General features: G+C 46.0%; 1 protein-coding gene across 6 annotated transcripts in view; it reads left to right on the top strand.

Moving 5' to 3' along the window:
- The window catches only part of SLC2A10 (solute carrier family 2 member 10), a 65,035-nt gene extending 49,644 nt beyond the window's left edge, over window positions 1–15,391 (top strand). For all 6 annotated transcript variants that reach the window (XM_063958930.1, XM_063958928.1, XM_063958932.1 and 3 more), the window contains 2 exons: window positions 987–1,122; window positions 13,580–15,391. In XM_063958930.1, coding sequence (XP_063815000.1) covers window positions 987–1,122; window positions 13,580–13,703 — 260 coding nt within the window. In that variant the 3' untranslated portion in view covers window positions 13,704–15,391. The remainder of the gene's footprint in view (window positions 1–986; window positions 1,123–13,579) is intronic.
- The last annotated feature ends 5,191 nt before the right edge of the window (window positions 15,392–20,582 follow it).

The raw sequence follows: 20,582 nt of genomic DNA, 5'->3' as shown, positions 1-20,582 counted from the left end.
TTACCTGCAAATACACCCCCCTTCCTCTTTGTCATTCATTAAATGTCACAGAATTCAAAGGCTTGGTGTAAGTAGTTTTCCAAAGTAAAAAGTTACCCCAAACATCCAACAAAAACCCTTTTTGGAGTTTGGCACATTTACAGCTACTCAGTAAGTAATTGATACTTAGACCACCATAACTACCTGCTCTGGGTTGTTTTTGTTTTGTTTTTTCGAGTTTACATTATAATATGACCTCTGTTAATAGTGTATAGAAGACAAATATCTATACATAAACACATATGCGGGCATTTAAGTGTTTGAATTAGATCTAGTTGAAATAGAAGTTCTGACATTAAAGCTTGGCTATTTATTGCACACTATTATTCTAATGCAGAAGTCCTGTGTTTGCCAACTATAAAGAACTCGCCAGATATTGTTCTACGTTGCAATGCTAAAATAAGATGCAATATGTTATACACAGGATTCCGGGTCTCTTGAACTTGGCAAATAGAAGTCAACTTATTTAATTATACCATAATTCAAACTTTTTTTTTTTTTTTTTTTACTATCTGCCATGGATTCTTTGCCCCCTATTGTTTTCCTCCATTTCCTGCCTGAAAGGGACATTACATGGCCTTACCAAACTGCTGTCCTTCAGATCTGGTAAAATAGCATAACAGGGCACAAGTTCATAAATATACTGTATAACATAGTGTTCACTGTAAGTAGCAGGTAGTCAGTTGGGACATATTGACATTTTCTAGCATAAAATAGCACGTGAAGCTACTTTAGCTGAAGCAATGTATCTCATCTATAATAGATTCATCAAAAATACAATATGCCCACCTCACAAATCAGCACCCTGCACCTAGCGTGAACACTGCAGCAGAAATATAAGAATGGTTTGAGCTATGAGACACACATACAGTACTTGCGGAATAATTACAGCTGCACAATCTGCATGGTAGTAACTTGATTGATTTAATGCACAATCTTATCTACAGAATCCATAGGTCTGTCCTGGACATTCTTCATGTATGGTCTGATGGGAGTTGTGGCTACTGTATTTATTTACTACTTTATTCCGGAAACAAAAGGACGAACACTTGAAGAAATTGATGAACAATTCTCAGATAAAAGGTATATTTATTTATTACCATTTATTTGTGTAGCGCACATATATACCGCAGCGCTTTACAGAGGATATTTGGCCATTCACATCAGTCCCTGCCCCAGTGGAGCTTACAATCTATGGGCCTAATTCAGCGTAGGTTGTAGATGTGCGAAAAATCGCACACCTACAACCCTTTACTCTGACATGCGGGCGGGACACCCAGCACGGGGCAAGTTCGCCCCACATCCGAGGTCCTGCTCCTTCCGCCCCGAAAACATGCAAGCGCATTGCAAGACGGCAATGCTCTCGCATGTTTAGGGTTGCCCTCTGCCTCCACAGCCTAGCTGCTAAGGCAGACAGAGGGCTGCCATGTTTCGGGTCAAGCAGCTGCGTGTAACATCACGCAGCCGCTGCGGTCCACCCAGAAAACGGTACCCTATATTCCATACCAAATTTACACACACATACCAACTAGGGTTATGGTTTTTTTTGTTTGTTGTGTGCTGAGAGTTATCAGATAACAAATACTCTTGGGATCAGTCATCAAGAGTTGTTTATTGATATAAACCAATGACACCTTTGCAAAAACAAAGAGACTTATCTATATATCTATCTGCGATGCAGTTGGGATCCCAACATGCGGTCAAAATGCTGATGTCAGAAGTCCGACGTCAGCTGAAATGCAGGCGTCAGAATCCCAACACCTGGCATCCCTGTCATAATTATGCAGCCTCCTGTATTGTTAGCTGGGGTGGGTGTGTGTGTGGTAGGTTTAGACAGCCCCAGGGAAGGTTATGGTTAGGCTGCGGGGGGAAGGAGGGTTAGATTTAGGCTGTACGGAGGGGAGGGGGGTAGGTTTAGGTACCACTGGGGAGGCGGAGACTTAAGGACCCCATCCACTAGTCCGACTTGTCTGAGCTGCATGTTGTATCAGATTTCTCTTGAACTCTCCAGGTAGCTTCCTGGGATTCTGATCAGATCCTGGGCTTAAATTTTCACAAGATTAACTTCAGATATTTGATCATGTCCCCTCTTAGTCTCCACTATTCCAGTGTAAACTTGCCTAGTCTTGTAAGCCTTTTCTCGTATTCCAGCGTCTCCTTAATCAGTTTGGTTGCCTGCCTCTGAACCTTTTCTAGTTCCAGGAATATCCTTTTTGTAGTATTCCAGGAATATCCTTTTTGTAGTATGGTGCACAAAATTGTGCTCCGTATTCTTGATATGGCCTCACTAGGGATTTATATAATGGGAGTATAACACTCTCATCCCTTGCGTCAATTCGCCGCTTTATACATGCTAAAACCTTGTTAGCCTTCTTTGCTGTGATCCTACTTTAGGTACTGCTGCTTAGTTTGCTATCTATGTGAACACCTAAGTCTTTTTCCAGTAGAGAATCGCCTAATTTTACCCCATTTAGTATGTAGGTGTTATTTTTGTTCTTGCTACCAAAGTGCAAACCTTACACTTGTCTGTGTTGAATCTCATTCTCCATTTTGCTGCCCATGCTTCCAGTTTAACTAAGTCGTTCTGAAGAGACTCAGCATCTCCCTCCGTATTTATAACCTTACACAATTTGGTATTGCCTGCAAAAATTGACACCATGTTCTCTAGATCTACTGCTAGATTGTTAATGAAAATGTTGAACAATAGTGGTCCAAGTACAGACCCTTTTGGCACACCACTTAGTACTTTAGTCCAATTTGAAAAAGTTCCATTTACCACAACGTGCTGCTCCCTATTATCTAACCCATTTCTGACCCAAGTGCATATTGTGCTCCCTAGCCCTACTTCTTGTAACTTGTAAGTAAATCTCATGTGCGGTACTGTGTCGAAAGCTTTAACAAAGTCTAAAAAGATTACATCCACCTCCTTTCCCTGATCAAGGTTCGCACTAACCGTTTCATAAAAACCTAATAAGTTTGTTTGACATGATCTATCCTTCACAAATCTATGTTGGTTCTTATTAATAACCTTATTGGCTTCAATGAACTTCTGTATGCTATCCCTTCGAATACCCCACTATAGATGTAAGACTAACTGGTCTATAATTACCCGGGTTCAGCTTTACATCCCTTTTTGAATATTGACACTACTTCCGCTATATGCCAGTCTTTGGGTATCACACCCATCTATCTATAAAATATAGGGGGGAAAGAGAGCATTTAGTTCTTAAAAAGCTACATTGTAGAATGTCTGCCAGTCATTCCGAATTTCTGTGTGGCCTTCATATCTCCCAGTCTGCACAATCTCCTCCAACACGTTTCGGATAACTGACAGTCTGTACATTCTCTCCTAACCCTTCCTTTCATGATAATGCCCAGTATGCATAAGTTCCTCTCACTTATTGTAAGTATAATTTCTCTGACGTCCTAAGTGGATGCTGGGACTCCGTAAGGACCATGGGGATTAGCGGCTCCGCAGGAGACTGGGCACAACTAAAGAAAGCTTTAGGACTACCTGGTGTGCACTGGCTCCTCCCACTAAGACCCTCCTCCAGACCTCAGTTAGATTCTTGTGCCCGGCTGAGCTGGATGCACACTAGGGGCTCTCCTGAGCTCCTAGAAAGAAAGTATATTTAGGTTTTTTATTTTACAGTGAGATCTGCTGGCAACAGACTCACTGCAGCGAGGGACTAAGGGGAGAAGAAGCGAACCTACCTAACAGGTGGTAGTTTGGGCTTCTTAGGCTACTGGACACCATTAGCTCCAGAGGGATCGACCGCAGGACCCGACCTTGGTGTTCGTTCCCGGAGCCGCGCCGCCGTCCCCCTTACAGAGCCAGAAGCATGAAGAGTCCGGAAAATCGGCGGCAGAAGACTTCGGTCTTCACCAAGGTAGCGCACAGCACTGCAGCTGTGCGCCATTGCTCCTCATGTACACCTCACACTCCGGTCACTGATGGGTGCAGGGCGCTGGGGGGGGGCGCCCTGAGGGCAATATATGACACCTTGGCTGGCAAATCTACATCATATATAGTCCTAGAGGCTATATAGATGTAAAATTACCCCTGCCAGTATTCCAGAAAAAGCGGGAGAAAGTCAGCCGAAAAAGGGGCGGGGCTTCTCCCTCAGCACACTGGCGCCATTTTCTCTTCACAGTGCAGCTGGAAGACAGCTCCCCAGGCTCTCCCCTGTAGTTTTCAGGCTCAAAGGGTTAAAAAGAGAGGGGGGGGGGCACTAAATTTAGGCGCAATATATGTATACAAGCAGCTATTTGGGGAAAAATCACTCAGTTATAGTGTTAATCCCTGCATTATATAGCGCTCTGGTGTGTGCTGGCATACTCTCTCTCTGTCTCCCCAAAGGACTTTGTGGGGTCCTGTCCTCAGTCAGAGCATTCCCTGTGTGTGTGCGGTGTGTCGGTACGGCTGTGTCGACATGTTGGATGAGGAAGGTTACGTGGAGGCGGAGCAGAGGCCGATAAATGGGATGTCGCCCCCTGTGGGGCCGACACCAGAGTGGATGGATAGGTGGAAGGTATTAACCGACAGTGTCAACTCCTTACATAAAAGGCTGGATGACGTAACAGCTGTGGGACAGCCGGCTTCTCAGCCCGCGCCTGCCCAGGCGTCTCAAAGGCCATCAGGGGCTCAAAAAACGCCCGTTACCTCAGATGGCAGACACAGATGTCGACACGGAGTCTGACTCCAGTGTCGACGAGGTTGAGACATATACACAATCCACTAGGAACATCCGTTACATGATCTCGGCAATGAAAAATGTGTTACGCATTTTCTGACATGAACCCAAGTACCACATAAAAGGGGTTTTATTTTTGGGGAGAAAAAGCAGCCAGTGTTTTGTTCCCCCATCAGATGAATGAATGAAGTGTGTAAAGAAGCGTGGTTTCCCCCGATAAGAAACTGGTAATTTCTAAAAAGTTACTGATGGCGTACCCTTTCCCGCCAGAGGATAGGTCACATTGGGAGATATCCCTTAGGGTGGATAAGGCGCTCACACGTTTGTCAAAAGGTGGCACTGCCGTCTTAGGATACGGCCACCTTGAAGGAACCTGCTGATAAAAAGCAGGAGGCGATCCTGAAGTCTGTATTTACACACTCAGGTTATATACTGAGACCTGCAATTGCCTCAGCATAAATAGTGCTGCTGCAGCGTGGTCTGATACCCTGTCAGATAATATTAATACGCTAAGATAGGGATAATATTTTGCTAACATTGAGCATATTTAAGACGTTGTCTTATATATAAATGATGCACAGAGGGATATTTGCCGGCTGGCATCCAGAATTAATGCAATGTCCATTCTGCCAGGAGGGCAGTGGCGTAACTACTGCCCCCACAGCCCTCGCGGTGGCTTGGGGGCGAGGGGCTGCGGGGGCGCCGCCACTGATTTAGAGCAGATTGACATGCGGACGAGCGTCCGCATGTCAGTCTGCTGTCTCCTCTCCCTCCCTGCTGTAACGGGACACGGAGGGCACAGCGCGCCGCGCGCGCCTCTCCAGTGTCCATCCTGCGTCTCCGTCCGTCTGGTCTAATAATGGAAATGCCGTTCGTGAGCTCTGATTGGCTCACGAACCGGCACTTCCTTTATTAGACCAGAGAGACGGAGATGCAGGAGGGACATGAGAGAGGCGTGCGCTGTGCCCTCCTTGTCCCTCCTTCATAGCAGAGGGGAAGGAAGGGGGGGGACACTGAGGGGGCATATATGGCACTGAGGGGGCATGTATGGCACAGGGGACACTGAGGGGGCATATATGGCACTGAGGGGGCATGTATGGCACAGGGGGCATATATGGCACTGAGGGGGCATGTAAGGCACAGGGGGCATATATGGCACTGAGGGGGCATGTATGGCACAGGGGGCACTGAGGGGGCATATATGGCACTGAGGGGGCATGTATGGCACAGGGGGCACTGAGGGGGCATATATGGCACTGAGGGGGCATGTATGGCACAGGGGGCACTGAGGGGGCATATATGGCACTGGGGGGGCACTGAGGGGGTATATATGGCACTGGGGGGAAGTGTGGGGGCATATATGGCACTGAGTGGGCATATATGGCACTGAGGGGGCATATATGGCACTGGGGGGGTACTGAGGGGGATATATGGCACTGCATGTGTACCTGGCACATGGGGGGGGGCTATATTTGGCACTGGGGGCACGTGAGCACCTGGCACTGTGGGGGAATATCTGGCACTGGGGGCATATGTGGCACTGGGGGAGGGGGGCTAAATTTGGCACTGGGGGCATGTGAGTACCTGGCACCGTGGGGGAATATGTGGCACTGGGGACATATGTGGCACTGGGAGCACAGCCCTAGCAACAAGCACTACCCCCTAGCAACGAGCATGACACCCAGTGCATGAAACTCCTGGCAACGAGCATGACACCCAGTGCATGAAACACCTGGCAACGAGCATGACACCCTGAGCATGAAAACCCCTGGCACCGTGCATGGAACCAAGAGCATGAAACCCCTGGCAACGAGCAGGTAATTTAAAAGTAATTAGAAGCCTTACTGTAGAACTTAATGTGTAATGGGCATTACGGTGTGTGGCATAATGTATCACGGACATTGCGGTGTGTGTCATAATGTGTCACAGGCATTACGGTGTGTGGCATACTATATCACGTGCATTGTGGTATGTGGTATAATGTCTCAGGGGCATTGCAGTGTGGCATAATGTATAACGGGCATTGCGGTATGTGTCACAGGTATTATGGTGTATGGTATACTATATCACGGGCATTGTGATATGTGGTATAATGTCTCAGGGTCATTGCAGTGTGTGGCATAATGTATCACGAACATTGCGGTATGTGTCATAATGTGTCGGGCATTACTGTGTGTTGTATACTATATCACGGGCATTGTGGTATGTAGTATAATGTCTCAGGGTCATTGCAGTGTGTGTCATAATGTGTCACAGGCATTGTATGTGCTATAATCTATCGGGGGCATTGCAGTGTGTAGCATAATGTATAACTGGCATTGCGATTCCTGTCGTCATGTGTCACAGGCATTACGGTGTGTGGCATAATGTGTCACAGGCATTACGGTGCGTGGCATAATGTGTCACAGACATTGTATGTGCTATAATGTATCAGGGGCATTGCAGTGTGTAGCATAATGTATAACGGGCATTGCGATTCCTGTCGTCCTGTGTCACAGGCATTACGGTGTGTGGCATAATGTGTCACAGGCATTACGGTGTGTGGCATAATGTGTCACAGGCATTACGGTGTGTGGCATAATGTGTCGGGGGCATTATGGTGTGTGCATATTGTGTCGTGCATTATTGTGCGTGGAATAATGGCTAAGGGCCATTGCAGTATGTAGCATAATGTATACTGGGCATTACTATAAGGAGGAAAAATGACAAATAATGTAAGGGGCATGAATCAGGATTATTTTTCTTTCCAGTGGTGGCTAACGTCTGGGCGTGCAGGTTGCAAAACTGGGGGTATAAGGAAGTCTTTTCCTGCAATACCACGCCCCTTTATGCAAAGCCACGCCCATTCCAACGAAGCCACACACCCTTTTTGGCGGCGCGTGCATGTTTGTCCCTTTCATAGTGCCAATTATGGGGGATGAGGGATTGGGGGGGGGGGGGCGCCGAAGAATTTTTTGGCTTGGGGGAGAAAAACTTCTAGTTACGCCACTGCAGGAGGGTATTAGAAACCCGGCAGTGGACAGGTGATGCTGCCTGTAAAAGGCACATGGAGATTCTGCCTTATATGGGTGAGGAATTGTTTGGGGATGGTCTCTGGGACCTCGTATCCACAGCAACAGCTGGGAAGAAAATTTTTTACCTCAAGTTTCCTCACAGCCTAAGAAAGCACCGTATTTTCAGGTACAGTCCTTTCGGCTTCAGAAAAGCAAGCGGGTCAAAGGCGCTTCCTTTCTGCACAGAGACAAGGGAAGAAGGAAAAAAGCTGCACCAGCAGCCAGTTCCCAGGATCAAAAATCTTCCCCCGCTTCCTCTGAGTCCACCGCATGACGCTGGGGCTCCACAGGTGGAGACAGGTGCGGTAGGGGCGCGTCCCGGGAACTTCAGGGACCAGTGGGCTTGCCCACAGGTGGATCTCTAGGTTCTGCAAATAGTATCACAGGGATACAGGCTGGAGTTCGAGGCGACTCCCCCTCGCCGTTACCTCACATCAGCCTTGCCGGCTGCCCTCGGAGAAAGGTAGTACCGGCGGCAATTCACAAGCTGTACTTCCAGCAGGTGAAATCAAGGTACCCCTCCTTCAACAAGGCCGGGGTTACTATTCCAAAATGTTGTGGTACCGAAACCAGACGGTTCGGTGAGACCCATTCTAAAATTGAAAGCCTTGAACACTTATATACGAAGGTTCAAGTTCAAAATGGAATCGCTCAGGGCGATTATTGCAAGCCTGGAGATTTTCACGGTATCACTGGTCATCAAGGATGATTACCTGCATGTCCCTATTTACCCTCTTCACCAGGAGTACCTCAATATTGTGGTACAGGATTGTCATTACCAATTCCAGACGTTGCCGTTGGTCTGTCCCCGGCACCGAGGTATTTACCAAGGTAATGGCCGAAATAATTATCCCGTACTTGGACGATCTCCTTATAAAGGCGAGGTCCAGGGAGCAGTTGTTCGTCGGAGTAGCACTATCTCGGGAAGTGCTACAACAGCATGGCTGAATTCTGAATATTCCAAAGTCGCAGCTGGTTCCTACGACGCGTCTACTGTTCCTGGGTATGGTTCTGGACACAGAACAGGATAAAAAGGGTTTCTCCCGGAGGAGAAGTCCAAGGAGTTGTTGTCTCTAGACAGAGACCTCCTAATACGTATACAGGTGTCGGTGCATCAATGCACGCGAGCCCTGGGAAAGATGGTAGCTTCTTACGAAGAAATTCCATTCGCCAGGTCCCATGCAAGGATTTTCAAGTGGGATCTGTTGGACAAGTGGTCCGGGTCGCATCTTCAGATGCATCGGCGGATAACCCTGTCTCCAAGGGTCAGGGTGTCGCTGTTGTGGTGGCTGCAGAGTGCTCATCTTCTTGGGGGCCGCAGATTCGGCATACAGGACTGGGTCCTGGGGACCACGGATGCCAGCCTTCGAGGCTGGGGGGCAGTCAAACAGGGAAGGAACTTCCAAGGCTATGGAAAAGTCAGGAGACTTCCCTACACATAAATATTCTGGAACTGAGGGCCATTTACAATGCCCCAAGTCAGGCTAGACCCCTGCTTCAACACCGGCCGGTGCTGATCCAGTCAGACAACATCACGGCGGTCGCTCATGTAAACCGACAGGGCGGCACAAGAAGCAGGATGGCGATGGCAGAAGCCACAAGGATTCTCCGATGGGCGGAAAATCATGTGTTAGCACTGTCAGCAGTGTTCATTCCCGGAGTGGACAACTGAGAAGCAGACTTTCTCAGAAGACACGACCTCCACCCGGGAGAGTGGGGACTTCATCCAGAAGTCTTCCAAATGATTGTACACCGTTGGGAAAGGCCACAGGTGGACATGATGGCGTCCCGCCTCAACTAAAAGTTACAAAGATATTGCGCCAGGTCAAGGACCCTCAGGCGATAGCTGTGGACGCTCTGGTAACACCGTGGGTATACCAGTCGGTGTATGTGTTCCCTTCTCTGCCTCTCTTACCCAGGGTAATGAGAATAATAAGAAGGAGAGGAGTAAGAACTATACTCATTGTTCCGGGTTGGCCAAGAAGAGCTTGGTAACCAGAACTCTAAGAAATGATCTCAGAGGACCCATGGCCTCTGCCGCTCAGACAGGACCTGCTGCAGCAGGGGGCCTGTCTGTTCCAAGACGTACCGCGGCTGCGTTGACGGCATGGCGGTTGAACGCCGGATCCTGAAGGAAAAGGGAATTCCGGAGGAAGTTATCCCTACGCTATTTGAAGCTAGGAAAGAAGTGAACGCAAACCATTATCACCGCATATGGCGGAAATATGTTGCGTACTGTGAGGCCAGGAAGGCCCCAAAGGAGAAATTTCAGCTAGGTCGATTTCTGCACTTCCTACAGTCAGAGGTGACTATGGGCCTAAAATTGGGTTCCATTAAGGTCCAGATTTCGGCTCTATCGATTTTCTTCCAAAATTGAACTGGCTTCACTGCCTGAAGTTCAGACTTTTGTTAAGGGAGTGCTGCATAGTCAGCCCCCGTTTGTGCCTCCAGTGGCACCGTGGGATCTCAACGTGGTGTTGGATTTCCTGAAGTCGCATTGGGTTGAGCCACTTAAATCCGTGGAGCTATAATACCTCACGTGGAAAGTGGTAATTCTGTGGGCCTTGGCCAGGCGTGTATCAGAATTGGCGGCTTTGTCATACAAAAGCCCTTATCTGTATTTTATATGGATAAGGCGGAATTGAGGACTCGTTCCCAATTCCTTCCTAAGGTGGTATCAGTTTTTCATGTGAACCAACCTATTGTGGTGTCTGCGGCTACTTGGGACTTGGAGGATTCCAAGTTACTGGATGTAGTCAGGGCCCTGAAAAGTATGTTTCCAGGACAGCTGGAGTCAGGAAAACTGACTCGCTGTTTCTCCTGTATGCACCCAACAAGCTGGGTGCTCCTGCTTCTAAGCAGACGATTGCTTGCTGGATCTGTAGCACGATTCAACTTGCACATTCTGCGGCGGGACTGCCGCACCCTAAATCTGTAAAAGCCCATTCCACGAGGAAAGTGGGCTCTTCTTGGGCGGCTGCCCGAGGGGTCTCGGCTTTACAACTTTGCCGAGCTGTTACTTGGTCAGGTTAAAACATTTTTGTAAGAGTCTACAAGTTTGATACCCTGGCCGAGGAGGACCTAGAGTTTGCTCATTCGGTGCTGCAGAGTCATCCGCACTCTCCCGCCCGTTTGGGAGCTTTGGTATAATCCCCATGGTCCTTACGGAGTCCCAGCATCCACTTAGGACGTCAGAGAAAATAAGATTTTACTCACCGGTAAATCTATTTCTCACAGTCCGTAGTGGATGCTGGGCGCCCATCCCAAGTGCGGATTGTCTGCAATACTTGTTTATAGTTATTGCCTAACTAAAGGGTTATTGTTGAGCCATCTGTTGAGAGGCTCAGTTATATTTCATACTGTTAACTGGGTATAGTATCACGAGTTATACGGTGTGATTGGTGTGGCTGGTATGAGTCTTACCCGGGATTCAAAATCCTTCCTTATTGTGTCAGCTCTTCCGGGCACAGTATCCTAACTGAGGTCTGGAGGAGGGTCTTAGTGGGAGGAGCCAGTGCACACCAGGTAGTCCTAAAGCTTTCTTTAGTTGTGCCCAGTCTCCTGCGGAGCCGCTAATCCCCATGGTCCTTACGGAGTCCCAGCATCCACTACGGACTACGAGAAATAGATTTACCGGTGAGTAAATTCTTATTATTTTTAGTTTTATAAAGCATAAAATAAGTATTGCCCTGAAAGAAGATAGAAAGCCAAATATCCCTACAGCATTTGCTACAGTATATTGGTTATGCATTATTCCACTAGAGGGTTAATGCAGTTTTTATTTCAGTTCTTTGACCCTTTCAGGAATTCAGTACTTCCATTTAGTGGTGGCATAAAGGCAGTAACTTTTAGTTTACAAACCAATTGTGTAATCTGTATCTGATTATAACTATACTCCAGCTAGCTGAACAATTCAATTTGTCAGATCTGTAGAGTTGTTTATTTTCCCTTTATTTAGCCTTTTGTTTATTTTTAACCTCAACTTTGGAACATTTAGTTTGGAACCGCACTAAACTAAACTAAACGTTGTGAGGGCCCATCTGATTACTGCATGAATAGATGCAATGGGCTTTCTGGTTTTGTGGGGTTTTTTTTGTTTTTTTTTTGTGTGATTATGATGACCTCATCCCCTCTTTAAGTTCTTAAATCCCTTTCACATAACCATAGTTTTCCATTGTTTGTGGGTCTCCCGGTTTTGGGTAGAGATGGTAGCTATGGGCCCAACCACAAATGTCTGTAGCTGATTGGCTGAGGTTCAGCCATGGAAAATATGTGCAGAGCTCAAGAGCTTACATGGTTTGGCAAAGTGATGCAGCCATCTGCAGAGATCAGACCTGGACTTTATATTCTGAATAGTAAAATCCGCATTTGTTCTAGTCCCGTCCTCCTCATATGTCACTTGACTAAAGCCAGTGGATGATGTATCACTTATATATTGTTCTAGACATTACATTCATGCTTCTGTTATTTTCACTTACATTTCTGTGTTTTACATTTTAAATTTTAATGATGTGTGTACATAAATCTACTCCTTTAAGTAGAAAAATGCCTATGTTCTAATTTTTTTAATTAAAATGTTGGTGCTTTCCCAGGGTAGTTCATTTCCTATCCACCTGGGTCATATTTTCATTATTTAGAACGATGCCACACACAGTGCAAATTTCAGCCAACTTGGTAAAGAAATGACCAGGTGATCTAACCAAAGCCCTCATTCAGCATGGATCGCTAAATTGCAAAAACGCAAATCGTCCGATTATCGGTAGATTTGCCATGCGATGTGAAAGCAGCATGCGAAGTCGCTTTGCTATTGCTGTGAGTTTGCACGGTTAGTAAATGGAGATCACAAAATGATTGACAGGAAGTGACCGTTTGTGGGAGGTAACATGGCGTTTGTGGGGAGTGGTTGGGAAAACGCAGGCGTGTCTGGACGTTTTTGGGGCATATATCTGACGTCCGCTGCGAACAATTGTGATTAAAAACATTGCGCCGGCATCTAAATTATTCAGAGTAGGCATGGGTCAACCGCAAATGACGATGGTACTGTTTCTGCATATGGATAGCAATTTTGTGAATGCATACGCAGAGTTGCAGTCGCATCGGTAGTCTCTTTTTACCATTTCAGGGCAGCTCGTCACATGCGATTTTAGCAGTAGCAGTTTTGAAAGGCCTAAATCAGCCCTCTAGACCAGCTGTAAGAAGTTTCTATAGAACATATTTTGAAAAGATATTTAACTCCACAGTACCATAACTCGTATAGTTAGTACACAGTTAGTAATGTCTTTATGTATGCAGCAAATGTACTATAGTTGATATTACAGACACTATTTATTTTATTTATTAAGTTTCTTATATACTGTAGCGCAGCAAATTCCGTTGCGCTTTACAATTGGAAATAACAATGATAAAAAATTATATAACAAAACTGGATAATAACAAACAGTCATAGTGGTAGGAAGGCCCTGCTCACAAGCTTACAATCTATAGGGACACTAGCCAACATTTTGGTTCTATTTATTTGTAGCATATACATTTATCTTTATTATAATATAATTGTGATCATATAATGCAGAGGTTACCAAAATGCCGCTCTAACAGTCCAGGTTTTGAGGAGATCCATGCTTAAGACCAAATGGTTAAATCACATTCACTGAGGTGCCAACTAAGTCACCTGTGCCCAAGCATGGAATCATTAAAACCTGGACCGTAATGGCAGAGTTTGGGAATGTCTGCTATAATGCCATATTTCATGTTATCATTTCAATGGAATTCATCAAAGATTTACTTATTTGTTAGTTTCAGATTCATCAACGGGAATCCGTTATGTGGGAGGTTTGGAATAAAACCGTTATCTGAACCGGAGTACCAAAGAATGGGGCAACCGAACACCTCAGACTCCAGCTTGTCGAGTGGCTCCTGATAATGTTATTGTAGAGAGAAATATCACACGGAGAAAGCCCTTGGAACATTGCAATGCTTATCCCTTTTTGAAGATCTCTCTGTGCAACCAGAACTCACTCAGACCTTACAGGACACAGGGGGAGATGTATCAATCCTCTTCCCTGAACATGATTTCTTTCTGCTTTCAGTCTACCCCAGGCATACCCACCCTTGATCTTCAAGGTATACTAACAGTGCAGGTTTTAGTGATTATTTCCAGGCTTCATCACAGATGTTAAATAAAAATAACTGAGGTACTAATTAATCCACCTGTGCTCAAGCATGGATATTACTAAAACCTGGATTGTTAGTGTGCCCTTAAGATCGAGTTTGGGAATGCCTGGTCTACCCCAACACTTTTTTCCTACATGTATAGATTTCATTTTATTTATTTTTGCTACAAAAAGCTTGTAGTTCGTTGTTTTACAGGCAGGGCTGCCAGGAAAAGTCCTGTGCCCAGTACTTTTATGGGGGCATGTCCAGTTGATGGGGCATGGCCATGCCCCATTGTTATCAGGCCCGCATGGTGTAGTTCTGCTACTGGGGGGGGGTGTGGTAACATAATTCTTGGCTTGTCACCTACAGACATTTCTAGTTGGGTTGCAATTCCTACCAACAGCCAAACATCCAAAAATCCCTCATTATTTAAAAAGGGTTTCTGAACTTAAAAAGAGAATCAGTAACTCAAACCTAGTGCCGTCTTCAGCAGCCCCATATTCCGCTGATCTCCTGAGTACATTCAGAAGATGAAGGGTTTAGGAATGCGACTCAAATCAATTGCTGAGATTGTGTGAGATTGATAGCTAGGCCATTGATTCCTAAATCCGGTCCTTAAGGCACCGCAATAGTCCAGGTTTTAAGGATATCCATTGCTGAGCACAAATGCTTAAATCAAAATGACCGCGGTACTAATTAAATCACCTGTGCTCAGTCATGGATATCCTTAAAACATAGGGGCTATTCAGATCTGATCGCTGCTGTGCGTTTTCGCACAGCAGCGATCAGGTCTGAACAGCGCATGCGTCGGCGCCGCAGTGCGCCGGCGCATGCCAGACAGCCGACAGCTGCCTTAACTCTGCGATCGCCTCTGCCTGATTGACAGGCAGAGGCAGTCGCTGTGCGGGAGGGCGCGGGCCGGTGGTATTTGGCCGCCGTTTAGGGGGCACGATCCGGGCAACGTTGGGGCGGGCCGTGGCGGCTGTGTGACATCGCATGCAGCCGCTGCGACCATCACAGCGATAAGTAGCTCCCTGCCAGCGTGCAGGAGCTGCGCTGGCTGGGAGCTGCTCTTCCAGTACAAAAGCATTGTCGCTGTGCGATGCTTTTGTACTTGTGCGGGGGTGGGGTGGGGGGGTCGGGCCTGACATGCGGGGCGGACTGGCCCTGTGCTGGGCGTCCCACCGCATGTCTGAAGACTGATTGTAGAGGCGTTGCCTCTACGATCAGGTCTAAATTAGGCCCATAGACCGATGGGATGCCTTATGGATTGCTTTTGGGAACCACCTAACTACTGTAGGCCAAACGGTCGGTTCCATATGTAATTTGAATTATTTTAAACTGTATTGTTTTTTTCATACATCAATAAGGATATCTGTCAGATTAAGTGTTTTTATATTTTTGACTTTACTGAAAAAAAAAAAAATTGTGATCATGGTTTCCTGATGACTCCACAAGTTGTTTTGTTTGTAACAAATAAAACATGTTTACTGATTTGGACTGGAGGAACGTTATTTGAATTATAAAACCGCCATCCCACATGGAAGTTTTACTTCTATTTAAATAGCAAGTTAAGTGACTTTTTCAAGCATGCATCTCAAAGGGGTCAGTCCTATTCTCACTATATTTTCATGGGTGCGAGTAAGTGAGTTGCTGTGTTTAGCAAAAAGTCCACAAGGGGTGCGAGTTCATGTGCCGCTGTGTTTATAGGGGGTCATTCTGACCCGATCGCACGTTGCAGTTTATCGAAGCAGTGCAATCGGGTCAGAACTGCGCATGCGCCGGCGCCACAGTATGCCGGCGCATGCCAGACGGCCGAAGGCTGTCGGGCCGCTACGATTGCCTCTGCCTGATTGATAGGCAGAGGCGGTCACTGGGCGGCGCGGGGGGAGGGGGGGGCGGAATGGGCGCGGTCCGAACAACGCAGGTGTGACCGAATGGGGGGCGGGCCACAGCGGCTGCGGGACGTCACATGCAGCCGCTGCGGGTCAGGGAGCGATGAGTAGCTCCCAGCCGGCACGTTAAAGCTGCGCTGGTCGGGAGCTACTCTTGAAGTGCAAAGGCATCGCCGCTGTGCGATGCCTTTGCACTTCTGCGAGGGGGGGCGGCACTGACATGCGGGGCGGGATAGTCCTGTGCTGGGCGTCCCCCCGCATGTCAGTGTGAATGATCATAGCTGTGCTAAAGTTAGCACAGCTACGATCATCTCGGAATGACCCCCATAGTCCACAGATGAGAGTGAGCACAGATGGATATTAGAAAACCTTTCTACTCACTTGACGGTGGTTGTCAAGGCCGCCACCACACTTTGCAGGATTATAAATAAAATAAAAATGGCAAATACCAATATTCTTCTTCTTGTCTGCCGCAGAGATTTCTGCTAAAACCCCCCAAAGGATAAAAAGAAAAATAAATAAATTTTTCATGGTAATGCAGCTTCAGTTGGTCATATTTTGTAAAGCATAGAAAATCACATGGAAGGTTTTACATAAGAAAAGTATGATTAATAACATAAAGAAGTACTAGTGCAGGCAGCAGACACTGGCTGTACATGCTTGCTTGGCTCCCTGGTGAATTTCTTATCTGAAAGTTACTTGGTGTCATAACATCACAACCTTTGCATATCCTTTTGGACATATGTGTAAACTGGTGCCAGCTTGTCAGACTGTAGCTTAAAAGGAATTCTGTCACAGGACATAGCTCTTAGACATGTAAAATCGGGATAAAATAAGTTTCTTCCTGATTTGTGCAAACTACACCCCAATTCACCCTAACCACATCTCTACCTACCCCAGAGACGCACCCTGTGGATGAAACACCACACCTTCAAAGTCCAAAAGTTGTTATTAATCAGAACACAGGATTAATACAAGTAGTTTGTACACCTGTAGGTGTTATGTGAACGACAATCACCAGTAGGTACAGGTTAGTCACTATATCCATTAATAGTATACCGAAATCTTAAAATCTGGAATCCAGCAAGAACAATATTATTCCTAAGTGATAAGGGGGTCATTCCGAGTTGTTCGCTCGGTAAATTTCTTCGCATCGCAGCGCTTTTCCGCTTATTGCGCATGCGCGATGTTCACACTGCGACTGCGCCAAGTAAATTTGCTATGCAGTTAGGAATTTTACTCACGGCATTACAAGGTTTTTTCTTCGTTCTGGTGATCGTAATGTGATTGACAGGAAGTGGGTGTTTCTGGGCGGAAACTGGCCGTTTTATGGGAGTGTGAAAAAACGCTGCCGTTTCTGGGAAAAACGCGGGAGTGGCTGGAGAAACGGAGGAGTGTCTGGGCGAACGCTGGGTGTGTTTGTGACGTCAAACCAGGAACGACCAGCACTGAACTGATCGCACTGGAAGAGTAAGTCTGGAGCTACTCAGAAACTGCACAGAAAAGTCTTTTCGCAATATTGCGAATCTTTCGTTCGCAATCTTGATAAGCTAAGATTCACTCCCAGTAGGCGGCGGCTTAGCGTGTGCAAAGCTGCTAAAAGCACCTTGCGAGCGAACAACTCTGAATGAGGGCCAAGGTGCGAGTATATAATGATGACCAAGTGCTGAATGCAGATCTTTCTAACCGATATGCAAATATTCACTGACAGTTGGCATACGCTTTGTGTGCATAGGGATAAACATGTATAATCCCCAGTATGCAGCGTTGTATGTATTCTTGCAGTGCACCTTCACCTGTTTGTGTACTTGGTTTGGTACGCCTCATCAGCCTGTATTCCTGGTACAAATAATATACCTGCCAACCTGTGTATTTACGCTTCTGTCCATCTGTATGGCCCGCAGATGTGTCAGCACGTCCTCACTGATATTTGCCTTAGTGTGAATGCCCAGTACAGTCCAGTTATGCCACTTCAGTTGCAAGTAGAGATGTGCCTGAAGCGTACAGGACTCTGCATTGTGTATACATGGTACACTCTGCTCTGGGGCATACACTCAGGAAACCATGTTCTGCACGGGAAATGGATTTATTTTCATTTCTGCATCAATTCCACTGTGAGGAAGGGCCATAGATACTGCATGCTGTATTCAACATCCATCTGCAAGTGTGTACCCATTTTCTGAACATTGCCTGATGCCAAGACATGAAAAACTACAATGAAAGGTCCATAGGATAGATATAGCGTCAGAAGATAAGTGTCAAATGCACTAGTTCCAGCTCAATTTGACTCTTAGATCAATCTTCATCATTAAGTATTAGGCAACAGTAACTACAACAGAAGAAATAATTTTTCTCTACTATGCATACATGTATAGATATCACAGACAACTCTTAAAAAATAAGTGCACTTTTGTGATTTGGTGGCAGGGTCATCTGCCCACAAGATCTTGTGATATTTGCGAGATCTCAGGCATGTGCACTGGGGCCAGCCAGGAACCTAGTAATACATGTTCCACCATATCAGGGATAGCACAAGATCAATCAGAATACTGGGAGCTGTAATAATAGGTGAAGGTCAACAATGGAAAAGATCGAAAGGTCAACATACTTTTTTTTTTTTTGTGGGGGGGGGGGGGCATTTTTGAGGTTAGTGTGGGTAGTTTCGGTATCTAGGACCACCAATTGTTGAAACACTTTGAATGCCACGCTTCAGGGACTGTGTCTCACTCCACTTCTAAAGGCTACTAATGGTTATGATTTGTGACATGGATAGACAAGGAAGGAAAAAGTAAAAAAAACATGAAACCCCCCCCCCTCCCCCCCAAAAAAATTATAATTTGTCAACCATATGTGTGTCGACCATTTGAACTTGTCAACCTTTCCCAGTGCCAACCTTCCATATGTTGACATTGTGTCAATGTCGACCTTGTTTCTGTCAACCATATGGGGTCGACCTAATGACTGTCAATCTTTTCTTCTGAGTCTTCTTCGCTCTTGATTGTAGCAGAAGTCTCACCGGGGGAAACCCCTATGGCCTAATATATAAGATGAGAAGACCTTCCCTACCAAAAAACCCAATAACCGTATGCCAAATAGAAAATAGTAACCCAATAAGACCACTGTATTACATTAATAGGCTAGAAAGAGATATATGCAACAACACTGCCTATATACTATCCACGTTTTTAGTTATGAATCACATTAGAAGATTTGTATTTTAGTTGCACTCAAAAATATACCCTAATTATTCTCTTTAAAAAAAAGAAGTACAGTAGATGTAATGTTAAATACTTCAATTGCATTGCTCTAAATATGATAATACAGGTTCTATAATGCCATAATACCTTCCTCAAATGAAGTATACCCTTAAGAACTCTCCCCTCAATGGGGGTCATTCCGACCCGTTCGCACGCTGCTGTTTTTCGCAGCGGTGCGAACGGGTTGGTTCTGCATCTGCGCAGTGGCCGCAATGCGCAGGCTCATCATTGCCCAGCAACGTCCATCGCTGGGCAACGACAAGAAGAACGAAGAAAGCGATCGCTGCCGCGATTGCAAGAAGATTGTCAGGAGGAAGAAGTTCCGGGGGGTCAACTTACCATTTTGTGGGAGTGGTGAGTCCAACGCAGGCGTGTCCAGGCGTTTGCAGGGCGGGTGTCTGACGTCAATTCCGGTACCGGACAGGCTGTAGACATCGCAGCGGGTGAGTAATTTAAAAGCTACTCAGAAACTGCACAAAATGTTTTTGCATAGCTCGGCTGCACAAGCGTTCGCAGCCTTGCTAAGCAAAAAAACCCTTCCCCATAGGCGGCGTTTAGTTGAGCGCACAGGCAGCAAAATTTGCTACGTGCAATCAACTCGGAATGACCCCCCAATATTCCTTACATAAATACACAACACTTTGGTGCCCTTTTCTTATTCCCCGAGTAAAATATTTAAATAGTTTGGACTAAATCCTAGCCCTCATTCACCCCTCACATTCAACCTACAAAATATGCAATAAAATTACTACTTTGGTAATAAAATATGAGCCAATATTAAGTTTGTAGTAATTCAGTACATAATAGAAGTTTGTTGGCACACATATGGGTAAAAAAAATGTAGTTGGACCTAGGTCATAAAAATACCTGAAGCTGTCATTTGAAACTCTCCTGGTAGCATCAAAAGAATCTCCTGGTGACACGCCTAACTACCTAAATTAGAACCCTCTACGGAGTTGTTGCAGGCTATAGAAATCTCAATCTCTCTCACTGTTAAGTGGGGCGAACAGGGTACCTATATGTTTCACTGAAAAGTCTCTGGTGTATGTTGGCAGGCAATATGTCTCGCTGAATAGTTTCTCTTATATCGCAGCAGTAATATGCCTCACAGATTTTAGTGTGTGCTGATATACCTGGACCAGCCATAACCAGACCACCAAATTAGCACCTTGGCATAACACCGCTCTCCTTTAAAGGTTTGTGGCACTGCTCACTCTTGCACCCTAGCAGTGCTGCACCAGCTATCCGCTCTGCTCTAATACACACCACCTCTTAGTGGCCACTCCATGAGAGCGCCCAGCATTTCCCTACTGTCATCTGTCCCACAGCAGTAGCAATGGGGAGGTACACATGCAAGTCAGCTGCAGATGCCCTTTGTGGATATTTGCTTTGATTCACCTCACCTCCCCTATCCATCCACTTGTTAATGTAGCCATCATTATTATCAGCATGTATTTGCACCAACACTATCCCTGTGCATGAGATCTGTCT

The sequence above is a fragment of the Pseudophryne corroboree genome, chromosome 3 (assembly GCF_028390025.1).
Source record: "Pseudophryne corroboree isolate aPseCor3 chromosome 3, aPseCor3.hap2, whole genome shotgun sequence".
NCBI lineage: Eukaryota > Metazoa > Chordata > Amphibia > Anura > Myobatrachidae > Pseudophryne > Pseudophryne corroboree.
This window is presented reverse-complemented; position numbering and strand designations above follow the sequence as displayed.